We start from the raw sequence: 20,466 nt of genomic DNA, 5'->3' as shown, positions 1-20,466 counted from the left end.
TTGCTTGCGCTTGTTACCTTTTGTTCTTTCGGTTGATAATAGCCATCCTAACAGGTGTGTGGTGATATCTCGTTGTGGTTTTGATTTGCATTCCCCAGTGATTGCTCCCGTTGAGCATCTTTTTGTACACTTGTTGACCATTTGTTTGCCGCCTTTGGAGAAATATCTATTCAAGTCTAGGCTCATTTTTTAATTTTGTTGTTTGAGTTTTTTGCTAATGAATTATAAGAGTTCCTTATATAGTTTGGATATTAACCCTTATCAGATATGTCATTTAAAGATTTGAAAATAAGACCTGAATCTATAACACTCCTAAAAGAAATCTTAGGGGAAAAACTTCAAGACATTGGTCTAGGCAGTGATTTCTTGAATATGACACCAAAAGCACAAGCAACAAAAGCAATAATAGGCAAATGGGACTACATCAAATTAAAAAGTTTCTGCACAGGAAAGGAAACAATCAACTGAGTGAAAAGGCAACATACGGAATGGGAGAAAATATTTTTAACAGTTTCAGAATTATCAGATCCACACTCCATTGTCAAAAACTCTTAGGGCTAGTTGTATTTCAATATTTGAATTTTTTCAAAACTTTGAGAAGTAATATTGCATATGTGCCACCTATTATTTTAATATTTCTGTAAAGTCTAGGGGACTCTTATAATCAAAAACATTAATATTCAGCAAATACTAAGTAGATTAATAAGGACTATAAATAGCCTCATATCAGTTTAGGTTAGGTTGCCCTCAAGTGGGTTGTGAAAAAATTTTTAAGTTTTCAGAGCTTCTTGAATTTCACATTTTCTAATAAGGAATTGTGAACCTGTATTTTGAAATTCTTAAAATAATGATTCTTAAATAAATTAATAATTTAGTGATTGCTAACATAACAAAAGAGAACAACCACCTAGTCCTTAGTTTTCTTCACACCTAAAATGTATCTTTAATGAGTGACTCTCTATCCTTTTTATCTTATGTGAAGTTTTCTCATTTAAATTTTTCATGAGAAAACACCTAAGTTATATTCATTACGTTTTATTCTTACTCCACTTATTAGATGTAATACAAGAGTAGAACTTAATAGAAGAAGATATTAAAGGGGCTGGCCTTGTGGCATAGTGGTTAAGTTAACATGCTCTGCTTCAGTGGCCTGGGGTTCACAGCTTCAGATCCTGGGGACAGACCTACACATCATTCATCAAGCCTTGCTGTGGCAGCTTCCCACATATAATGTAGAGGAAGATTGGCACAGATATTAGCTCAGGCCTTATCTTCCTCACGAAAAAAAAAGAAGATACTAAAATCATGTGGTCAAATCATGTAGGTTTCTTGATGGAGTTTTAGAAGTTAGGAATGTTTTCTTTGTGAGTATTCACATTTAGTCTTTAGATTAGAACTACTGTTGTTATATACTTGTTATTGCTTTAAGTAATATTTGAAATTACAAAATTTCTTGTGTTAATATAAAAGTACGAGTTCCAAAGATTGAGAAGTCTTTTCTACTTAAAATTACCAATTTTCACCTAAAAGATAAAATTAATTTTATATTTTCTTCTATCTTCTTCCTTACCTGCTAGCACAATACCATTTTTATTTACTTAACTGTAGTACTTGCTCTGTAAGAGAAAACTCAATTTCTTCTAATAGTACCTAACACCCTATACAAATACAAAAAATACTGCTGAATGAAGGTTCTATACTAGAGATGCATAGAAGTAGGACCGAGAGTCTCAGTTTTCACTGAATCAGCCAGTTTAATAGGAAACTCAGATATTAAAACATGAAAAGTATTCATTCACTATAAAAAGTGCAAAATACCATATAACAGAATGCCATAAATTGCCAAATGATAGTTTATTAGAATTTAAAAATTTTTTTCTGGGGGCCGGCTCCGTGGCCGAGTGGTTAAGTTCACGCGCTCTGCTTCAGCGGCCCAGGGTTTTGCCGACTCGAATCCTGGGTGCAGACATGGCACCACTCGTGAGGCCACGTTGAGGTGGCATCCCACATAGCACAACCAGAGGCACTCACAACTAGAATATACAGCTATGTACCGGGGTGGTTTGGGGAGGGAAAAAAAATTTTTTTCTGGAAATTAGCATCTGTGTATGAAAAGACTCTCAGAAAACTAGAAGGGCATTCTTCTAACTTGATAAAATCATTGTACCCAAAATCTGTAGCAAACATTGTATTTAATTGAGAAATTATAAACACAAACCAAAATAAGCTTGGGGAAAAAAAGAAAATCCACTGTTTGCGTATGGTACAATCATCTACATAAAGTCCAAAAACAATCAGCAGACTACTAGAACTGAGAAAATTCAGCACGATGCTCTAATGTAAGATTAATTTATAAAAACTAATAGGTGTTTTTGCTACCCAGAGGTCAGCAGTCTTTTTTATAAAGAACCAGATAATAAATATTTTCAGCTTTGTGGGCCATATGGTCACTGACTCAACTATAATTCTGCTGATATGGCTTGAAAGCAGCCGTAGATAGGATGTCAACAAATGGGCGTGGCCGTTTTCCAGTAAAATATTATTTACGAAAACATGTGGCAAACTGGATTTGGCTTGTGAACCATAGATTCCTGACCACTGCCAAATACCATTAGTAACCCACTCAGAAAATAGCATAACAAAAATTAAACTGATTAGGAATGCATAAAACCTCGTGGGAAAAAATCCCGACTTTATTAAAAGACAGAAGATTATCAGGTACTATATGGCTTAGCCTAGTAATGCCTACTTCTCTGAATCTATCATGTCAGTGCCTCCTATTCAGAGTTCTATCCTGACTTTTTTTTTTGGAGAAACTTCATAAACTCATTCTAAAATTGACATACCAATAAAGGTCCAGGATTAGCTAAGTCAGTTTTGACAAAGAAAAGGAAGGAAGCACTAGACCTACTAGAGAGAATTACGACAAAACTATTGTAATAAAAACGGTATGATGTTAGCAAAAGAAAGACAGACTGTGATAAATTAGTGAGCTCAGAAAAATTCATGTGTAGATGAGAACTTGATAAGTGGCACCTCTAGATAATGAGAAACGGGTTACTTAAAGCAGATAGTTGCTTAGATTTTGTTAGGAGAACTAGCTATTTGGAGAAAAAGAAAGCAGGGTCACTGCCTTACACATTATACACAAAGACTCCAGAAGGAGTGAAGACCCACATAAGAAATGTAAAACTTTAAAGCTAATAAGTAGTTTTGGACCACAGAACATAATGTGAAAATTAATGGATTTGATTACATCAAAATTAAGTATTTCTCATAAAGGAACCGTGTATGAAGTTACAAGTCAAATGTCAGTTTTGGAAATCTAAAACCTACAAGAGAATAACACCTACAGTGTATAAAGGATTGCTTTAAGTTAACAGAAACAAAGCAAAAAAGCTTTTTAAAAATAAACAAAAGATATGAATGGACAGTTGAAAGGAGGAGAAGCCCAAGTGCTGACAGGTAGGGGAGGAGATACACAAACTCACTGGTAATCCAAACAATTCCAGCAGGAGATACAACCTGACAGCTATCAGAATGACAACAGTTTTAAAGGTTGCTAATACAAAGTGTTTGGAGGGTGGTAGGAGAAGTCTTACGTACTGATGGTGGGAGCATAGCTAGTACTGCAGTTCTGTAAATCAGTCACTTTAATTTAATCAGGAATGTATAATCCCTCCGACCTGGCACTCAGTGGACTTTTTACTTCACGAGGGTCCCTAAGGTTACAGTCTTTGTAGCTGTATTGTTTGTGGCTGTGGGGATTGGGAGGCAGCCTAGCTAAATATCTATCTGATAGAGTGAATGAGAAGAATGAATGATGGTGTACCGTGGAATAGCAGTGCAGCAGCTGGAGAAGCTTGAAAACCTGCGACTGAGAGAAGAAATCAGAACAAAATGAGATTTTAATTCAGTACCATTTATGTAAATTTAAAACAGAACAGAACATATTATATAAAAATACAATATTTAAGAACACGGAGAAAGCACTTATTGTGGAAGAAAATAGTACAGATTAGAAAAGACAAAAAAGTTTTAGGAATTATCACTTGCTTTTATTTATAAGTGTATAATTGAAGTAAGGATGCAGGTTCTTTTTTCTGGATGTGTGCCAGCTTTAAAAATAGTGGAATTCTGTATATTCATTGAAGTCACATTATAAGCACCTGTAATTTAGACAGATTCAACTCCAGCATAGGGCATGTAATTTTCGGCCCTCAAGAAAGAAACTTCAGGATATTAAGATATAGAACAGCCTGTTTTATACACTCAAAATTGTCATCCTGTCATGAGAACCGATGGTCCTCAACATGGTATGAAGATGCTAGTTCTAATAAACATCACTAATCTGGGGTCTGTCCCAGTGCTCACACCACTTAGCACATAACTACTTCCTACCTAGAGCATCAAAGGCCAAGGAAAAATCATTAAAATTCTGTCCTGTAATATGGTGATACAAGGAAGACTCTACTTGTTGAGATTTTTTAAAACACAGTTTCCTAGGCCCCATACCAAGAATCTGATTGGGTAGATCTGTGTGGGACTGGTGAATTTGCATTTCTGATACGTTCACAGGTGATTCTAATGCTGTTGTTCTAAGGATCACTTAGATGATTATGTAGAAATTATGTAGATAATGTTTCTTAATATGTACTATGTGAACCACCATAGGCAACAGCTTCCAGGTTCCTTAACCCAGACCAGCAGAATATAAATCTTTACAGTGGGCCCAGGAATCTGCATTTTAGGTGCTGCTTATGAGCAAGAAAATGTAAGAATACCACTACAGTAGGCATATGTTCACTAAGAGAAAGCATATTAGTATCTAACTGACTTTTCTATACCACTGAAAACAGGAACTTGAGTGCTCTGAAAGTCCTAGAATTGCACTAGGCCCATTTTCATCAGAATTGAGACCATATACCCTCAGCTGAAGCATAAATTTGGGGGCTACTTGATTGAGAAGAAATACTAAATATTAAAAAATGTTGAGGGTAAAATAGAATTTTGTTTAAAACGTAGTCTGTAGTTATAAAAATGTATATACCCTACATCCCACAACTAGAAGGACCTGCAACTAAGATATACAACTGTGTACAGGGGGGGTTTGGGGAGATAAAGCAGGAAAAAAAAAAAAAGATTGGCAACAGTTGTTAGCCCAGGTGCCAATCTTTAAAAAAAAAAAAAAAAAATGTATATACCCTAAAACAACCCCAAATCTGTATTAGCGATCTAAGAACCTGCCTGCGAAATGCTCAGTTTTCTATCTGGATTTTTCTGCTAGATATCAACGTATAATTTGAAATTTCATCTTTATATTCATGTTATACTTTAAAAGTACTGAAGTGCTTATTAGTTTTTTCAGAACTTGCATTCCTAATGTACTTTTTAGGTATCTGATTTCTTAGAACCTCTCAAAAACATGGTCTTTTCTAATGATCCCTTAGAAAAGTTTTAACCCAAGTTTTTTTATTCTGTTAAATCTGACCATTTATTCTCCAAAGATGTTGGCATTGGGTGGATGGTCTAATTATTCACTTGGAGATGTACGACTAGTTAAATCTTGAATTTCTAAAAAATTACTTTAAAGTAGAAAAATTGTAGAAACCTGGAGCTTCCTAAAGAGAGGAGAAACCTAATCAATGGATTATCCCTTAACTTTCCAGAATATTTGTTAAATGTTTACACCTTATTCCTTAGCCATAGCTTCTAACTGAGGTGCAACTTTACTTTGACTAATTTGTACTATTAGTTTTTTCTGTGTGGCCTCATTTAGGTATAGTTATTTCAAAGTATGCCTTTGAGATTATTAATGTTACGCTAATGAAAAGATCCAAATTTTGCTCTTTTTCTGAAATAAGTAAAAATTCCTTTTGTGAGTGTAGCATGGGAATTGATTTAATTCAGACGTTTTCCTTAAATGCTCAAACATATTGCCAAAAAGACCTGTGATTAAGTATCAGGTGAAAAAAATTAAGGGTTATTGATGATTGTAAAGAGGCAGTTTTCATGGGAACAATCCAAAATCAACCAGATAAGGCATGAGAGGCTAAAAAAAATCAAATGGAAAACCAAGGTAGTAGTTCTTAGTCATATGCTGTCCCTCTGCCATCTGTGTTGTTCTGATTCACAGAATCCCACATTGGCGACTGACCCCCTAAGTATGAACTTAATCTAGCGCCGTGTCAGTATTTCACAGCACTCTGTCCATGAGTGCTCTGCTTGGAGAGGGGGAGCGCTTTATAAATAAAACCATTGCGCACTGCTTTTTGGTCAGGATAAATAATAAACATCTATGTGACTCTGCAGAATATGGTTTTCTTTCTGTTTTTTTTACATCGTCTGTTTCAATATTGTACCTTTTAAATGAGGGTAGAAAAACTTAGTGTATACTTCTTTAGAGTATTTTAGAGCGTAATTAAGCCCGGTTTGCATGTATAATTGCAAATTTAAGTGTATAAATGGATTCAGAAATAGTAGACAAACCTATTTGACTGAAAATTATTAAAATACCTATAGGAATCTCTTATCACATAAAGCATTGTTTTCATTTTAACAATAAATTGTTCGGAGACTTAAGTATTTGTGAGCATGACAGTCTGCTTATTTGAAACAGTAGATTTGGTTATGATGGTTTTGTTCTGCTACTAAAGGAGCTATGGTTATCATAGTTCACAGAGAATTGGCTCTTAAAGTTTCTATGAAACTTTCATACTTTCATAAGTATACAAATTCATTACCAATTTTAATTGGAAGTGGGAGATTGAGTGATTTTGGTTTGTAGTTATTGAGAGGATGGCTCAAGAACCATCTTTTCATTCCTTCTGATTCATTCATATTCACATATTTTAAATTAATAACATGTCTTCAATTTGACATGCAACATATGAGCCATAAATCTAGGGTAATACTTCAAAATCTGCGATTGTTGTCATTTTTAAAGACATTTTGAAGCTTCATAAATTTTCTTTCACACTATCTCATTTTATCTTGTTGTTCTTATTGTTCTGATTAAGAAAAAGATATAGAATGACTTTATGTGACTCTGACATTTAAGGTAATGGAACAGCCAAAGAAAATTGCTTAGGATGCAATGAAAGATAGGGAACCAAAGCTTGGAGAGTATGAGAACTGCAGATATGGAGTCATATTCCTAGAAGTGAGAACTGTACACATATATGGTTTATCTAATCAAAAGTGTAAAGCGCTATATACTAAACCTTAAAGGGTATCCCTAAGTAATGATATAAAGCAAAAAGATCAACTAGAAAGAATAATCCTGAAGGTTCAAGAAAACTTGGATCCCATTTTGTCTAAAGGAGCTTCTAGAAGAAAGGGAAGGGCCAGCAGTGCTAAATGATTCAGAGATTAGGGGGAAACAGAAGAGATTCAATCTATTTGACAGGTGGAGACAGCATGATGGGAATGAGAAATAGATTATAGGAAAGAGAGGTGAATACTCTAGTCAGAAAATGGAACAGTTGGTGTAGATCACTCATCATGACACGTACTGAAGAAGAAAGAGAACTAAGGTGGTATTGAATTGGAAAGGCAGGATTCCTGCAGAAGGAGAGAAACTACTTTATATAAAGCTTTTTGTTGTTTAAATACGTACATCCTTTCCTAGGTATTTCTCGTCTGAAGACAAAGGCATCATAATAATGTTAGAATGAAATTCCTGTGTACTGTTGTTTACCAATGAACTACTTTTTTCTGGTTATTTTACTTTAGTTGTCCATACTCCAAATCCTTTGTGGAATTGCCTGTGCTTGCACATAAACACACTTCCCATAAGTCTGTATGTTGAGGTTTCTCAGTTTATTATTCATTAAGATCTTGATTGTGTATGCAGATTTTCCTTTGAAATAGTGAAAATGCACATCAATTAAATAAATCTTTTCTTCATCTAAACAAGCGTGCCTACTTTCTGTTTTGGAAAGATAATGTATGATGTAGAACCATGTCTCCAAGTTTTACCACACAGAGCATGGTCACTGGTCAAGTGCATTAACTGGTGTTAGAATCAATATTGAAAAGCCATATCCAAGTTTAATTGAAGTTAGAAAATTTAGACAGTATATTTCATGCATAGATGAATGTAATTTAAGTGTATAGTTCTCATATAGACACTTGATATTCACAGGTACTTGCGAATAATTACTGATTATTTTATTTCTTCCTTTCTCCCCTGGTTTGTTCCAAAAAGGATTTGAGCAATTTATAGTAACACATATAAGTCAAGGTTAACTATATGAAGAGATGCAGAAATCAGGACAAATGGAAAAATAAGCATAGTCACAGTAAGCTGAAGCCAAGGGTGAAGTTCACTGGTAGGAGCAATAAGGGCTTTTGAAGTTGGTAAAGTTGGTCTGCAAATGTATAGACTTTTTTGGGTCCTGATTCAAACTAACCAACCGAGGGAGAACAGATACTTTTGTGACAATTGAGAAAAAAATAAACAGTTAACTAAGTATTAGATTGAGACTGACAGTGGTATCGAAAAAGATCTCTTACCTGTTGGGGATGCATATTGTAGTATTTACAGGTGAAATTATAAATGTCTGGGTTTTGCTTTAAAATAGTCCAGCAAAAACAGGGGGAAAGGAGGCTGAGGGGATTATAAATAAAACAAAAGTGGCAGAATGTTAATAATTTTTGAAACTGAGGACTGATGTTAACTACATGAGGACTTGTGTATGTTTGGAAATGTCTGTAATAAGTTGAAAATAAAAATAGGTTGCACTTTTGGTGCTGAGATTCATAATGGCTGAAAAAAGTATAATTTCATTTTTTTAAGTGGGATTTCTTTTATAAATACCACCTATGACAGTCAAAATAAGGAACAGAAGTAAAGTTATGAGAAGCAATTTATATATAAATTCCCTTAAATTCTCTTTTGTTTATCTATAAGTACCTAAACTAACACCCTGCCTGCCGTAGAGGAGGCACACAGCAAATGCTTGTTGAACTGAACTCATCTGTATCTCACAACAGTAAAGGTATTTAATTTTTCAGGAGATGTAAATTTTTCTTTTTCTCTAAGAATTTATCTTGGGTGATTGCTAGAAATGGGAAGAGTTTAAGGTTTTTATAAATCAAGATAATTTTTGTTTTATAATGTTAGATTTTACCAAGTTGAGTTGTTTTATGTCAGGTTTCAAAATAACTATTATGAAAGATCACAAGTGGAGCTGTATTAAAATAGAGCCAGAGCAGCCATTTCAGAGGAATTGCCTTGCATGTCGTGTTTTATTTATCTTCCAAACTAGACCAGATTGCCAAGATTCCAAGAAGTGAGTAAGGACAAGAATATCCTGTTTGTAAGAATTGATGAAATTGGGCTTTGCTGATGACTGAATCTCAACCAATCAATGAAGTACAAACCTAGCCTTACCCCATCTAACACCAATGAAGTCTTCTTTAATACAACTCGCTTTGTTCTCTTTTTTCTGTTAAAATCCCAAGCCCCTTTCCAGTAATCGGGACATTACTGGGGTTTCTACCTGAATCTGCTCCCCAAATTGCAATTCTTTGATCCCAGATAAATGCTTTGCCTCTTAAACTGGTTTCTGTTTTTGCTGGTTGACAGTATAAAAATCTTTGTTTTGCTTATGTCAGCATTCAGATTTAACTTCTCTACATTTTGGTTGCTCAATATAGTATTGGATTTCCATGTATGTTAAATGTTCGGTTATTTTACCAAGAGTAAGCTGTATTTTTCTGTAGAAGTGGGAAGTTCAACTAGCCTTGAATTGCATGCTTTCAGTTGAAATATTGGGAATAGAAGAATCCAAATACTGCATTCACTTGTCAGAGATAAAGTTTAATTTTCTCTCTTCATGAAATCATTTCAGCTAAATTGATGTTTCGCCTTCTGTATTTTTTTAAGAGATGAATCACTGCCTTATATTAGCCCAAACTAGCCAAAATTAGATTAACACTAGGTGAGTGGCTTAGTACCTAATCTTTGTATAATATTCTAAGCTTTTTTTTCTCTCTTCGCTTTAGAAAACGACTAGAACAGAGTTGCTAATGAACAGTGTGTTTTGCAAATTACATCAAATAAAAAGAGCTAAAGGGCTCCACATAGTGACTAGTCAACTCCTAAAATAATTCCACAAATGTTAGCTAGATTGTACTATGTGTAATCTAGGTCAAAAGTTGGAATCAGAATACATAAATGATCTGTTAACCTTCATCAGTAATGTCTGTAACAGCATTTAAAAAGTGTTATCATGCTTCAAATTTACCTGTGGACCGCATCCATCCTTCTCTCTCTGATCTCCATGCTATTTGAGGACAATCTCTCTATCAACGGTATTTATTGCAGTGCTTTCTAGACCTTGCCTTTTCTTTCATTATCTCCTCTCTCCTGCATAGAAGAATGCCTGGCATACTGCACACATAGTAGATACTACTTCATTCTGTTATTTCTGTTCTAGTATCGTCTTCCCCCCTGCCTATAAATGTAAGCAAATCTCTCCAATCTTTAAAAGCAAAACCAAAAAAAAGACATAATCTTCCTCCAAATACCTTTCTTTAGTTTTTCTTTTTTTGACAGCCAATTTCTTTAAAGTCAATTCTATTTCTTACCACCATACAGGAGTTAACAAAGTCCTTATTTAACTTTTTTTTTACCTAGTTTGTTTGACCTCTCTTTAATACTTTTTTTTTTGATAACTGTCTCCGAAAGAATTACTCTTAATTTGAACCCGTGGTTACACAGTTTTTCAAGGATTATTTTCACCTTTTTGACCAATCCTCTAGCTGGCTGGCTCTCTTCGTCTCCAGGGCTGCCATGTTTGGTTGTGCAGGTTGTATACTGCACAGCTCTTGGGGATGTTGTTCACATTGCAATCTGTGTGAAAGGGCCTCCTTGGCACTGTGCGGTAAACAACTTCACCGGCTATATGCAACAGCTCTGCTCACGCTTTAAATGCATTGATATTCCACAAATTTCCTTCTGAGGACCTCTCCTTTCATACGGTAAAAAGTCCTCAAAATTACTGGATGTACTCTATGCTAATCCTGTCCCTCATCTCAAACTTACACAAATATGCCATTCTGTATTTCTAGCCTAGAATTCTTCTCAATTCCAGATTTTTCCTGAATGTCAGGTGGACTCACTGTGTCAGACTGAACTCAAAATCTTTTTACTCTACCTCTCCCATCCCCTCAACTTAAACAATATCCGTATCCTGTATTCCCTATTTCAGATACCATCTTGAGTTCCTCTTTCAACATCATTTCTTTTATCTAATTAGCTGATTCTACCTCCTAAAGCTGAAGTTTTCAAAACTTTTGATCTCAGGACCCCTTTACATTCTTAAAAATGACTAAAGACCTGAAGAACTTCTGTTATGTGGGTTATAGCTATTGATACTTATATTAGAGGTTTTTTAAAAATTTTCTTAGTATTTATTTATAAATAACAATACTAAACCATTATATTTTGACATAAATAATATTTTTATGAAAAATAATTTTTCCAAAAAGCAAAAAGTTTACTGATAAGAATAGAATTGTTTTACATTTTTGCAAATTTCTCTAATATCTGACTAAATAAAAGACAGCTAAATTCTCCTGTGTGTTTGTGCATTCAGTTTATTGTGATACCTTGTTTAGGTTGAAGTACCTGAAGAATACTCAGCCTCACACAAATATGTAGTTGGAACAGGGAGGAAGGAGTATTTTCAGATATTAGTATAGCACATCAGAACTCAACGAGTGGTGGTTTAATGATGAAAGGTCAATTGCAATGTGGAATCTGAAACCATATCAATGAACTTTTTATAGTTAAATTAAAATCTATCATGTGTAACTTGATGCAGTTGGAAAATATTGGTTCACTGAGTTATGCAGATATTCCAGATGTTGACATATTTCATTATACAGTATATTTTTTTAATCACATTTGTTGAAATATCACCAATCTTATGAAAAAGTATATGTAATAGGAAGCTATCGAGCTTACAGTGGCAAAGTCAAATTTCCCAAAACTCTATTTTTTGCTTGAACACTTGAATTTTATCATTGGCAACAAATATTTTCAGTTGTTTTCCTTGAAGTAACAGGCTCCCTTCGTTCATTTTTTGAGAAAATGTCTGCCAGATAGCCTTTTATGTAAAAGAGTGGAAAGAGTGGTGTCATGAAAAGAGTGGCTGGTTCCACTTGAAACTCAAATAATTTCACAAGTCTTTTTCCTCATGACAATCATGTTACTTCAGTATGTAGCAAATGTGCTTTATGCACAGTTCCCAATTTGTCACACAATATTAAAAAGAAGTGTAATTAAGGGTCAAGATTTAGTAAAATCAGTACTTTGAGTTTTTTCAATGTGAATATTCCTAAGTGAACCTGCGTTTTCCGCCATGGAGGCGGTGAAGAGTACTATGTCTCAGTATGTAGTTTGGTGCTGCTTTAATTCATGCTAAGGGATCTGCAGTTTTACCCACCATTTTTTTTTGCACTATCAGCACAAATATTCACCCAGGGAAAGAGGTCATATAACATTTAAATAACAATTGGTGTTACCATGAAAATAGTTTTGACCTCATAGGTGCTTTGAAAGGACCTTGGAGCCCTCTAAGGGGCCATGGACTGTACTTTGAGAACCACTTCCTAAACATGCAAGACATGTTGCCCTTGCCCACTCCACTGTCTTAGCCCCAGTCTTTATTAGTTCTCGCCTCTGTTATTTGTATAGTCTCCTAAATTATACCCCCGTCGTCAGTCTCTTTTACTCAGGAGGTACCTTCCTAGAATCCAAACCTGATTATGTTGATGCCCTATTAAAATCTTTCTACACTCCCCAGCACAATTGGATAAAATCCAAATTCCTCCATAGAACATAAAAAGTCCGTTATTACCCTTCCTACCTTACTAACTTCTGTTCCTGTCTACACGTACTTCCTACTCTTGCAGCCGAGCTGAATTTATTGGTAATTCCCTAAATACATCATGGCTTCTATTGTCCCATATATTTGCATGTGCTATTCTTTCCACCTGGAACACTCTCACTTCCAGTTCCCACAGCTGTGCACATCATTTATAATCATCTCTTGTTACTACCCACAAAATTTTATATTTGTTATAGTTTTTGAATTTGTTATGGGACTTACACTGTTTATAGTTATTTTGCTAATGTGTCATTTTCCCCCATTAGACTGTGGGCTATTTGAGGTGAGGAAGTGTCTGTCTTCGTTTTTCTAGTACTTACCAAGGGGGAGGCATATAGTAATCATTTAATGAATATTTGAGTGTTTCTATGAATTTTATGGAAACTTCTAATACTGTCCTTGGGTAGAGTTGCTAATGAATAGTAAGAAGGCCACAGATGGGCAGAAAGAGGAAAAAACAAACAAAAATATATATGTGTATGTATATGTATGTGCCTTAGCCACTTTATTGGATGTAGTAATGAATCTTTATTTCCATAGTTTTTACTATAAGTAAAATTCAGGGGAACGTTTCACTTTTTATCTACGTTCCTGAAAAATTATAGTGAACCGAATTAAATTGTAGTCAAATGGATCACATTTTAAAAAGTTAACCTCCTTAATTCATTATAACTCAATCTCTAATAAATTTAAATTTTTTTCCTAATTTAGCATTGTTAACATGAAGGCAAAAATGCCAAGATACTTCTGCATTTCTACTAATATTTTCAAATAACCTCTTAAAATGTTAGGGTATTAAAATTATCTAAGTGTGTTCTCTGCAATGTTTTATATTAAAACTTGATTGGTTGTACTTTGTATTTTGAGCTTATTATTAGTACAGTAAAATAAAATCTTGTAAGGATCTTCTGTCAGAAAGCACTTAAATAGACGTCTCACTTAATGTAAACTGCCTGTATACAGCCTGCATCAACAAAGAGAACCTCCTTTAAGATGAAGAAAAGAATTTACCAAGGGTTTGTAAGGTATAAAACTTCAAAAGTTAAATAAAATTTTTTAGATGTAAGAAATTTTATGACTCACCATTTATTCTGCATAATGCATTGCAAATATGTGGATTTAGCAAAATCCAATTTCCTAAAAGCAGATTTTGTAGATTATACTTTCCTGCTCATTGACCATTTCATTGTTCGTTAGCACTTGAATAGAGGAAATAAAATAATTTAAAAAAACTAAGGACTTTGCAGGGCTGGCCCAGTGGTGTAGTGGTTAAGATCACACAATCCGCTTCAGCGGCCCAGTGTTGGCAGGTCTTGATCCTGGGTGCACACCTACACACAGCTCATCAAGCCATGCTGTGGCAGCATCCCACATACAAAATGGAGGAGGACTGGCACAGATGTTAGCTCAGCGACAGTCTTCCTCAAGCAAAAAGAGGAAGATTGGCAACAGATGTTAGCTCAGGGTCAGTCTTCCTCAGGGGGGAAAAAAAACTAACCACTTTGGGCCTCACTAATTTAGAATTTGTGATGACTGAGATACTGGACTGAAAATTAGCTTTTTACAGCCCATTGGCTAGATGTTGCCTAGTAAATAAAAATTGTTTACAATATTACAAGGGAAATTAAATCTTTCAGAGACCTGTAAGTACATTAAAGTAATCATTCCTGTCTAATGGCCTTATTGATTATAAATCATGCTTTTAAAGCATATTAGTTGATTAAAAGCCCATTAGTAATTGATATTTCTCCAAAAAGATTCTGAATTAGTGAGGTGTATAACATGTAGTCAGGTTTATGTCTTTTCAGTTTTTGCGGAGAGAACTTTGGCCAAAAAATTACTTCTTGGGATTAAGTTTGAAATTCTCTTATGCTGTTCTGTCCCTGTTATACATTTTAAAGAATTGGCAGATCCTCCGATCTGTGTCAGTGCTGTGTATAGTTCAAATGCCATGGTACCTACTAGACACAAAGTGGATTTCTTTTACATGCTTCCTTAAAAAATTAGTATTTTAATTCCATTGATTTAAGGAACTTATTGTTAAATATTAATAATGGTTACCTGAACTCAGAAATAGGTGTATCGGGTTAGTAGATTTATAGGAATAATAAATATCAAGTTGTATATTTAATTTGATAAATTTCTTTTGAAAATAGTTCCCTTTTGTATCATTTTTTTGTGTGAAAGAATAGATTGGAAATTGAAAACTGAAGGGTATATAGTGATTTTGCTCATAAAACTGTTTTCCAGCATTCATTTACTACATACATTGTCATCTGTTAGTTCTTTTCTTTATTTCATAATTAATTTCAAAATTCAGCATTTTTTATCTAATTTAACATTTTCATATTTTTAAAGGTCCCCAGGTGCATCCAATTTTTCAACTTTACCAAAGATCTCTCCTTCATCTCTATCAAATAATTATAACAACATCAACAACAGAAAGTAAGCACTGAATCTTAAAAACTCTTTGTTTAATTGATCGCCCTATTGTGGTTGCAAAAAATCTCTTGTATCTAAAATTTAGGATAAAAGTCTTAATGCATTAAAATTGATTTTCTTTTAAATTACTGGTCACTTCTTCTAGGAGTAACTTCACAAGAAGAAAAGCACAGTTATAAACTTCTTGATTTAATACATACTACAATAATTTACTAAAACAGAAATAAAGCACTTTCAGAATTTTACGTTCTAAACACTAATTATTGAAATATATATAGAAATCTGTGAACTCAGTGTTTTAGGAAGAGTATAAATTTCAGATGTCATTTTAGAACTGGATATGTAATCACCTACAGTGTATAGTATTTTTGTAAAAGTGTACGTCAGTGATTCTCAACCAGAAAGCATACACAAACTTTTATGTTTATCAGAAAGGCAATCACTTTTTCTTTAAAAAGTTTAGAGAAACATTCCTTGCACCATCGTTAATAATATTCAAAATCTTGGAATTCATAAAAGTTATGTGAAAGTGATTGCTATATTGCTGTAAGAAAAAAGGTTGAAAATCACGTGGACTTCACCATAACATCTGACATTATGTACTACCTTGAAAATTGGCATGGTTTTTGTTTTACAGAAAAGGATAAAAAAGAAAACCTTTATTATTTATAATTAATCCAGTCAAACTATGGAAAGAGCTTTAATCCACAGATGATTTATCCTCTTTTTATTTCTTAGATACATACATGGTGGTTTGTATATTAGGTTGACAGTAATTATGTAGTTAAATATTTGCAGTACTTGTCCAGTTCATAAATGGCATCTGATTATCCCAAAGAGTAAATTCAAAAGGACTAAAGGTATTTGTGAAGTAATCTTTAAAATAACACCATTAATTGACTTTATAGGTTTAATTAATTTTCCCGTAAAATCCATATTTTTGAGGGGGTGGGACTTAACAAAATGATGTTAACATATATGTGGATTATAAATATATATAAGAATACCCAAAATAATTTTGGAAGTAGAAAATAATGAGAAAGAATTAATCCTAATAAATATCACAGCCTTGTTGTAAAGATATAAGAATTCAGGCACCATAGTACTGACCCAAGAATACACCCACAGATCAGTGGAGCAGAAAAGACAGCCCAGAAACAGACCTTTGTGTGTGAAAGAATTTAATGTGATCAGAAAGCATTCTAGACTAATGGAGAATAGGGACATTGTCCAGGAAATTGTTGGGAAAATTGGATCACTATTGAGAATTTCTCTTTAAAACTTTAAATTAAATTAGCTTTTTAATTGTCAAGCATATAAGAATTAAAAGACAAATAAATGGAAAAAATACATGCTACAAATGACAAAAAGTAAATATTCTTAATGTATCAGGTTCATAAAAAATCAGTGAGAAATTTTCCAAGACAGTTAGAAAACCGGGCAAATGATTGCAGCCAAGCAATAAAAATAAAAGAATTAAAATATATAAACATTTTAAATGCTCAAATTCATGTACTTAAGTTAAAACCATAAAAAACTCCATCCACCTCCCCCACCTCAATCTCATTGGGCAGAAATAAGTGATGATATCTATTCTTGAAAAGATTCTATTTGAGTGGTTGGAGTGTTAGTCCAGCTTTTCTAGAAGAGGCTGCCGTATGTATCAAGAAGATTTAAAACATTCATTTCCTTATTTCAGTAGTTCATAAAAAGATATGTGTAGCATAGTGTAATAACATTACATTGTACTGTAACAGTGAAGTATTGAGGACACTACGAATAGCCAAAATTGCAGTGTAGTATGTTCTCATCTGTTTAAAAATGTATATCCACAGGCAAAAGGGTGAAAGGAAATATCCCCCTATAATCTGGTTTGTATTTTATATATCTTTTAATTAAATTCATCAAAAGTAATTTTTTCATAGGCAGTAAACTATTACTTGTGTGCTTCTCCCAGTTGCAGGCGGCTCCCACATTTAGTATAACAGAATTCAGTTCCAGGTATAACATGTATTTATAGTTATTCTTTGGAGAGATTTTTAACATTGTATATAAACTGTACTGAAGATAGACTTTATTTTGACTGGAGTCACCATATTAGTATATGTGGTCTTGTGTTTTTGTTTTTGTCTTATTTCCCTCTCATAGTAAAAATGACAGTATAGTCTGGTCTCAAAACTTCCCACTACAGAAAATGCTGAGAGGAATTAGAGTGTTTTCTTAAGTTTAGCACCTGATTAACTGATGATTCTACTTCTCTGACTAGATTGTATTTTTAGCTATTTATATTTGTCTATTTTAGGTACTAAAATAGTTCTTTCATATTAGGAAATTTTAATAGCAAATAGCTACTGAGATACCACCATGCTTAAGAGTAAAGCTTACCTTCTTAGTAAGGAACAAAATTTAAACACTTATAAAATGGAAAGCTTTTTTTACTTTAAAAAATTTGAATTAATATTATCATCATAATTATCTAAACAATTATTTCACATAAAATTTATTTCTTGGGGCCGGCCCCCTAGCCAAGTGCTTGGGTTCGTGCACTCCACTTTTGGTGGCCCAGGGTTTTGCTGGTTCAGATCCTGGGTGTGGACATGGCACTGCTTGTTGGGCCACGCTGAGGCGGCGTCCCACATGTCACAACTGGAAGGCCCCTGAACTAATAGTATACAACTATGTACTGGGGGGACTTGGAGAGAAAAAGCAGGAAAAAGAAAAGAAGGTTGGCAACACTTGTTAGCTCTGGTGCCAATCTTTAAAAAAAAAATTTGTTTCTTGACTTTCCATTCAACTTGTGGAAATAAGTAGCACCTTAAGACTTCAGATAGAAATTGCGTAGTTTCTTTGATTAAAAGTATGTAAAATTGATAATAACCTTTTTAGATTAAATAAATTTTTAAAACTTCATATATGTGGAGATATATTAAAATCAATAGTTATGACACAAGTTTATATGAAATTTTTTTATGAATTTAAGACTTGAATCAAACTGATACATTGCTAGGATATAAACTTATCATTTCCAGAAATAAGGATATTACGTAGTTATAAAGGAATTATTTCATTTAAGTTTAATAGTTTTTGTTAAACACTAATACTATGAAGAATCATTTGCTGGAATATTGTTTTTTTACCTTGTATAGTGTTTTTCACATGTTAGTCCATACAGTGTTTGTCTTTGCCTCAATTATAATTTAAGTACATTTTTAATAAGTGCCAAATTCTCTTTCTAGTCCCTGCATTTTTTCGTCTTACTGCATTTGCTTTGATATAATACTGCCTTGAAAAAAAATCTTTTTATAATGTATTTATTTTCTCAACTCTTGGCATTCAACATCAGAGCACATTTCTATTTTTCTGTTAATTCATTTAAAGTTATTTTCTTTGAAATGGAAATGACTCACTGTAAGAGATTAAGCCATGCAAAAGAACTGGATTTTGGAGACTGCCAGAGCTAGGTAGCTGTCTGGCTCTTGACAAGTTACTTGCTGAAAGCATCATTTCATTAACTGCAAAGTGAGCATAATTTTGGTTATGAGGATTAAGTTATAGATTTATAGTGTTTATAATGTCAAATATAAGTGCGAATTGAAAAGTCAGTCTGAAATTATTATAGAAAGGTAAGTGCTCAATTTTACAAAAAATAATGGTACATTTTGTAATGTATCTTCATTTAAGATGATATATTTATAAAACAGAATTATCTAGTATGGCATTAAAATTCCCATCAAGATTACTGGCAGATTTTTTTATTTTTCAAAGTAGCATAGCCTTATAGAATGAAGACTAATTTACAATCTTTAGGAAAAAAATAGCAGAAATAGTCATGAAAGGTAAGAGGCTCTCCTGAGGGCCTAGGTTTCCGTGTACTTTGTCAAAGTGTTTCAAGAACTGTTGGTTTTGGTATTTTCCATGACAGACTTTAGTATTTAATTTAGAAAGCACATAAAATGTGGATTATAAGTGATTAATCAAGATAATATTAAAATATTTTAAATTCATCAGTTTTCATTATTATCAGTGAGGATCTAGACTATCTCAGTCTTTGGCAATCTTACCCCATCACTTAAAATAAATGTAGATATTCTTTAACTAAAGATTCAGATTTTAAAAGACAAAACCAAAAAACTGCTTTTGCAAGTAAGTGTTTTGTTCATTTCTCAGTAAATAGGAATCCCTATCCCAGCCCATTTCATCCTGTTGCCACAAAGAATGGAGTTTCCGGCATCCATTTGTGTTATGTGTGGAGAGAGACAGATGTCTGAATATATACTTAAGTAAAAAGCATGTAAATGTGCTTTAGTCTTTTCACGTACGTGTGTGTGTAGGCATGAGCACGCATTTAGGATACTTCCCACTGTACTCTGTTTAAATTTTATTATAATTTTATAGCCAGACTATGTTTTTTCTTTAATGTGTAGAAAATGTAGGCCTTAGGTTTTTGTAATATATAGCAGACCTTGATTTTTAGCACTTCTTATACATAGGAATAAAAGAAAAACGGGAGTCAGCTTTTTGTTACATATCCTCGAAGTTAGATTCAAGAAGCCAATCATCAAGTGACTATATGTTGAATTGCTAATAGGTGCCTTGCACTTTATTGGTTACTGGGTATATAAAGTAAAATATGAATCATAAGGCTAGTGATCTGCAAAAACCAAAAGATGCTTTAACTCTATTTTTTGTTCTATGCATTTATTTTTTTAAGTTTAAAACAAGTAAATAGCTACAAGTCTAGCAATTCTGAATTTGAATTGATGAAGGTTGCATTTCTGTGGGCCCTGCTATTTTTGTTTAATCTCAGAGTGGATTGTCGTTTGAGTCTGGAATTTGATCTTGTTGTTTGTGTTGGAGGGGGGTGTTTTCTTAAAAATGCAAAATTATTGGTGGGCTAGCATTGTGTGTGTAATTTTTGGTTGGTGTGCTTTTGTGTGTTTTACCTGTTTAGCTTGTTGCGGGGTATGTGTTTACTAAAGGCGCTGTTAGAGCAGGCAGTAGTTCACTTAAACTGTTGGAGTAATAAAGTGAGAGTATAGAAACTGCAATAGAAAGTATTTGAAATTATAAGTAAAAACTATTTTTAAAAAATAATACCAGGAATAAATCGTAGCCAGCTGAG

The 20,466-nt window shown here is 33.5% G+C and overlaps 1 protein-coding gene across 2 annotated transcripts in view; it reads left to right on the top strand.

Moving 5' to 3' along the window:
* Nucleotides 1–20,466, top strand: part of USP15 (ubiquitin specific peptidase 15) — a 133,451-nt gene that overhangs the window by 66,285 nt on the left and 46,700 nt on the right. The window contains exon 7 of one of the 2 annotated variants that reach the window (XM_046653110.1): nt 15,261–15,347. The exons of the other annotated variant lie outside the window; for it this stretch is intronic. Coding sequence (XP_046509066.1) covers nt 15,261–15,347 — 87 coding nt within the window. The remainder of the gene's footprint in view (nt 1–15,260; nt 15,348–20,466) is intronic. 2 annotated transcript variants of the gene reach the window in all.

The sequence above is a fragment of the Equus quagga genome, chromosome 1 (assembly GCF_021613505.1).
Source record: "Equus quagga isolate Etosha38 chromosome 1, UCLA_HA_Equagga_1.0, whole genome shotgun sequence".
NCBI lineage: Eukaryota > Metazoa > Chordata > Mammalia > Perissodactyla > Equidae > Equus > Equus quagga.
This window is presented reverse-complemented; position numbering and strand designations above follow the sequence as displayed.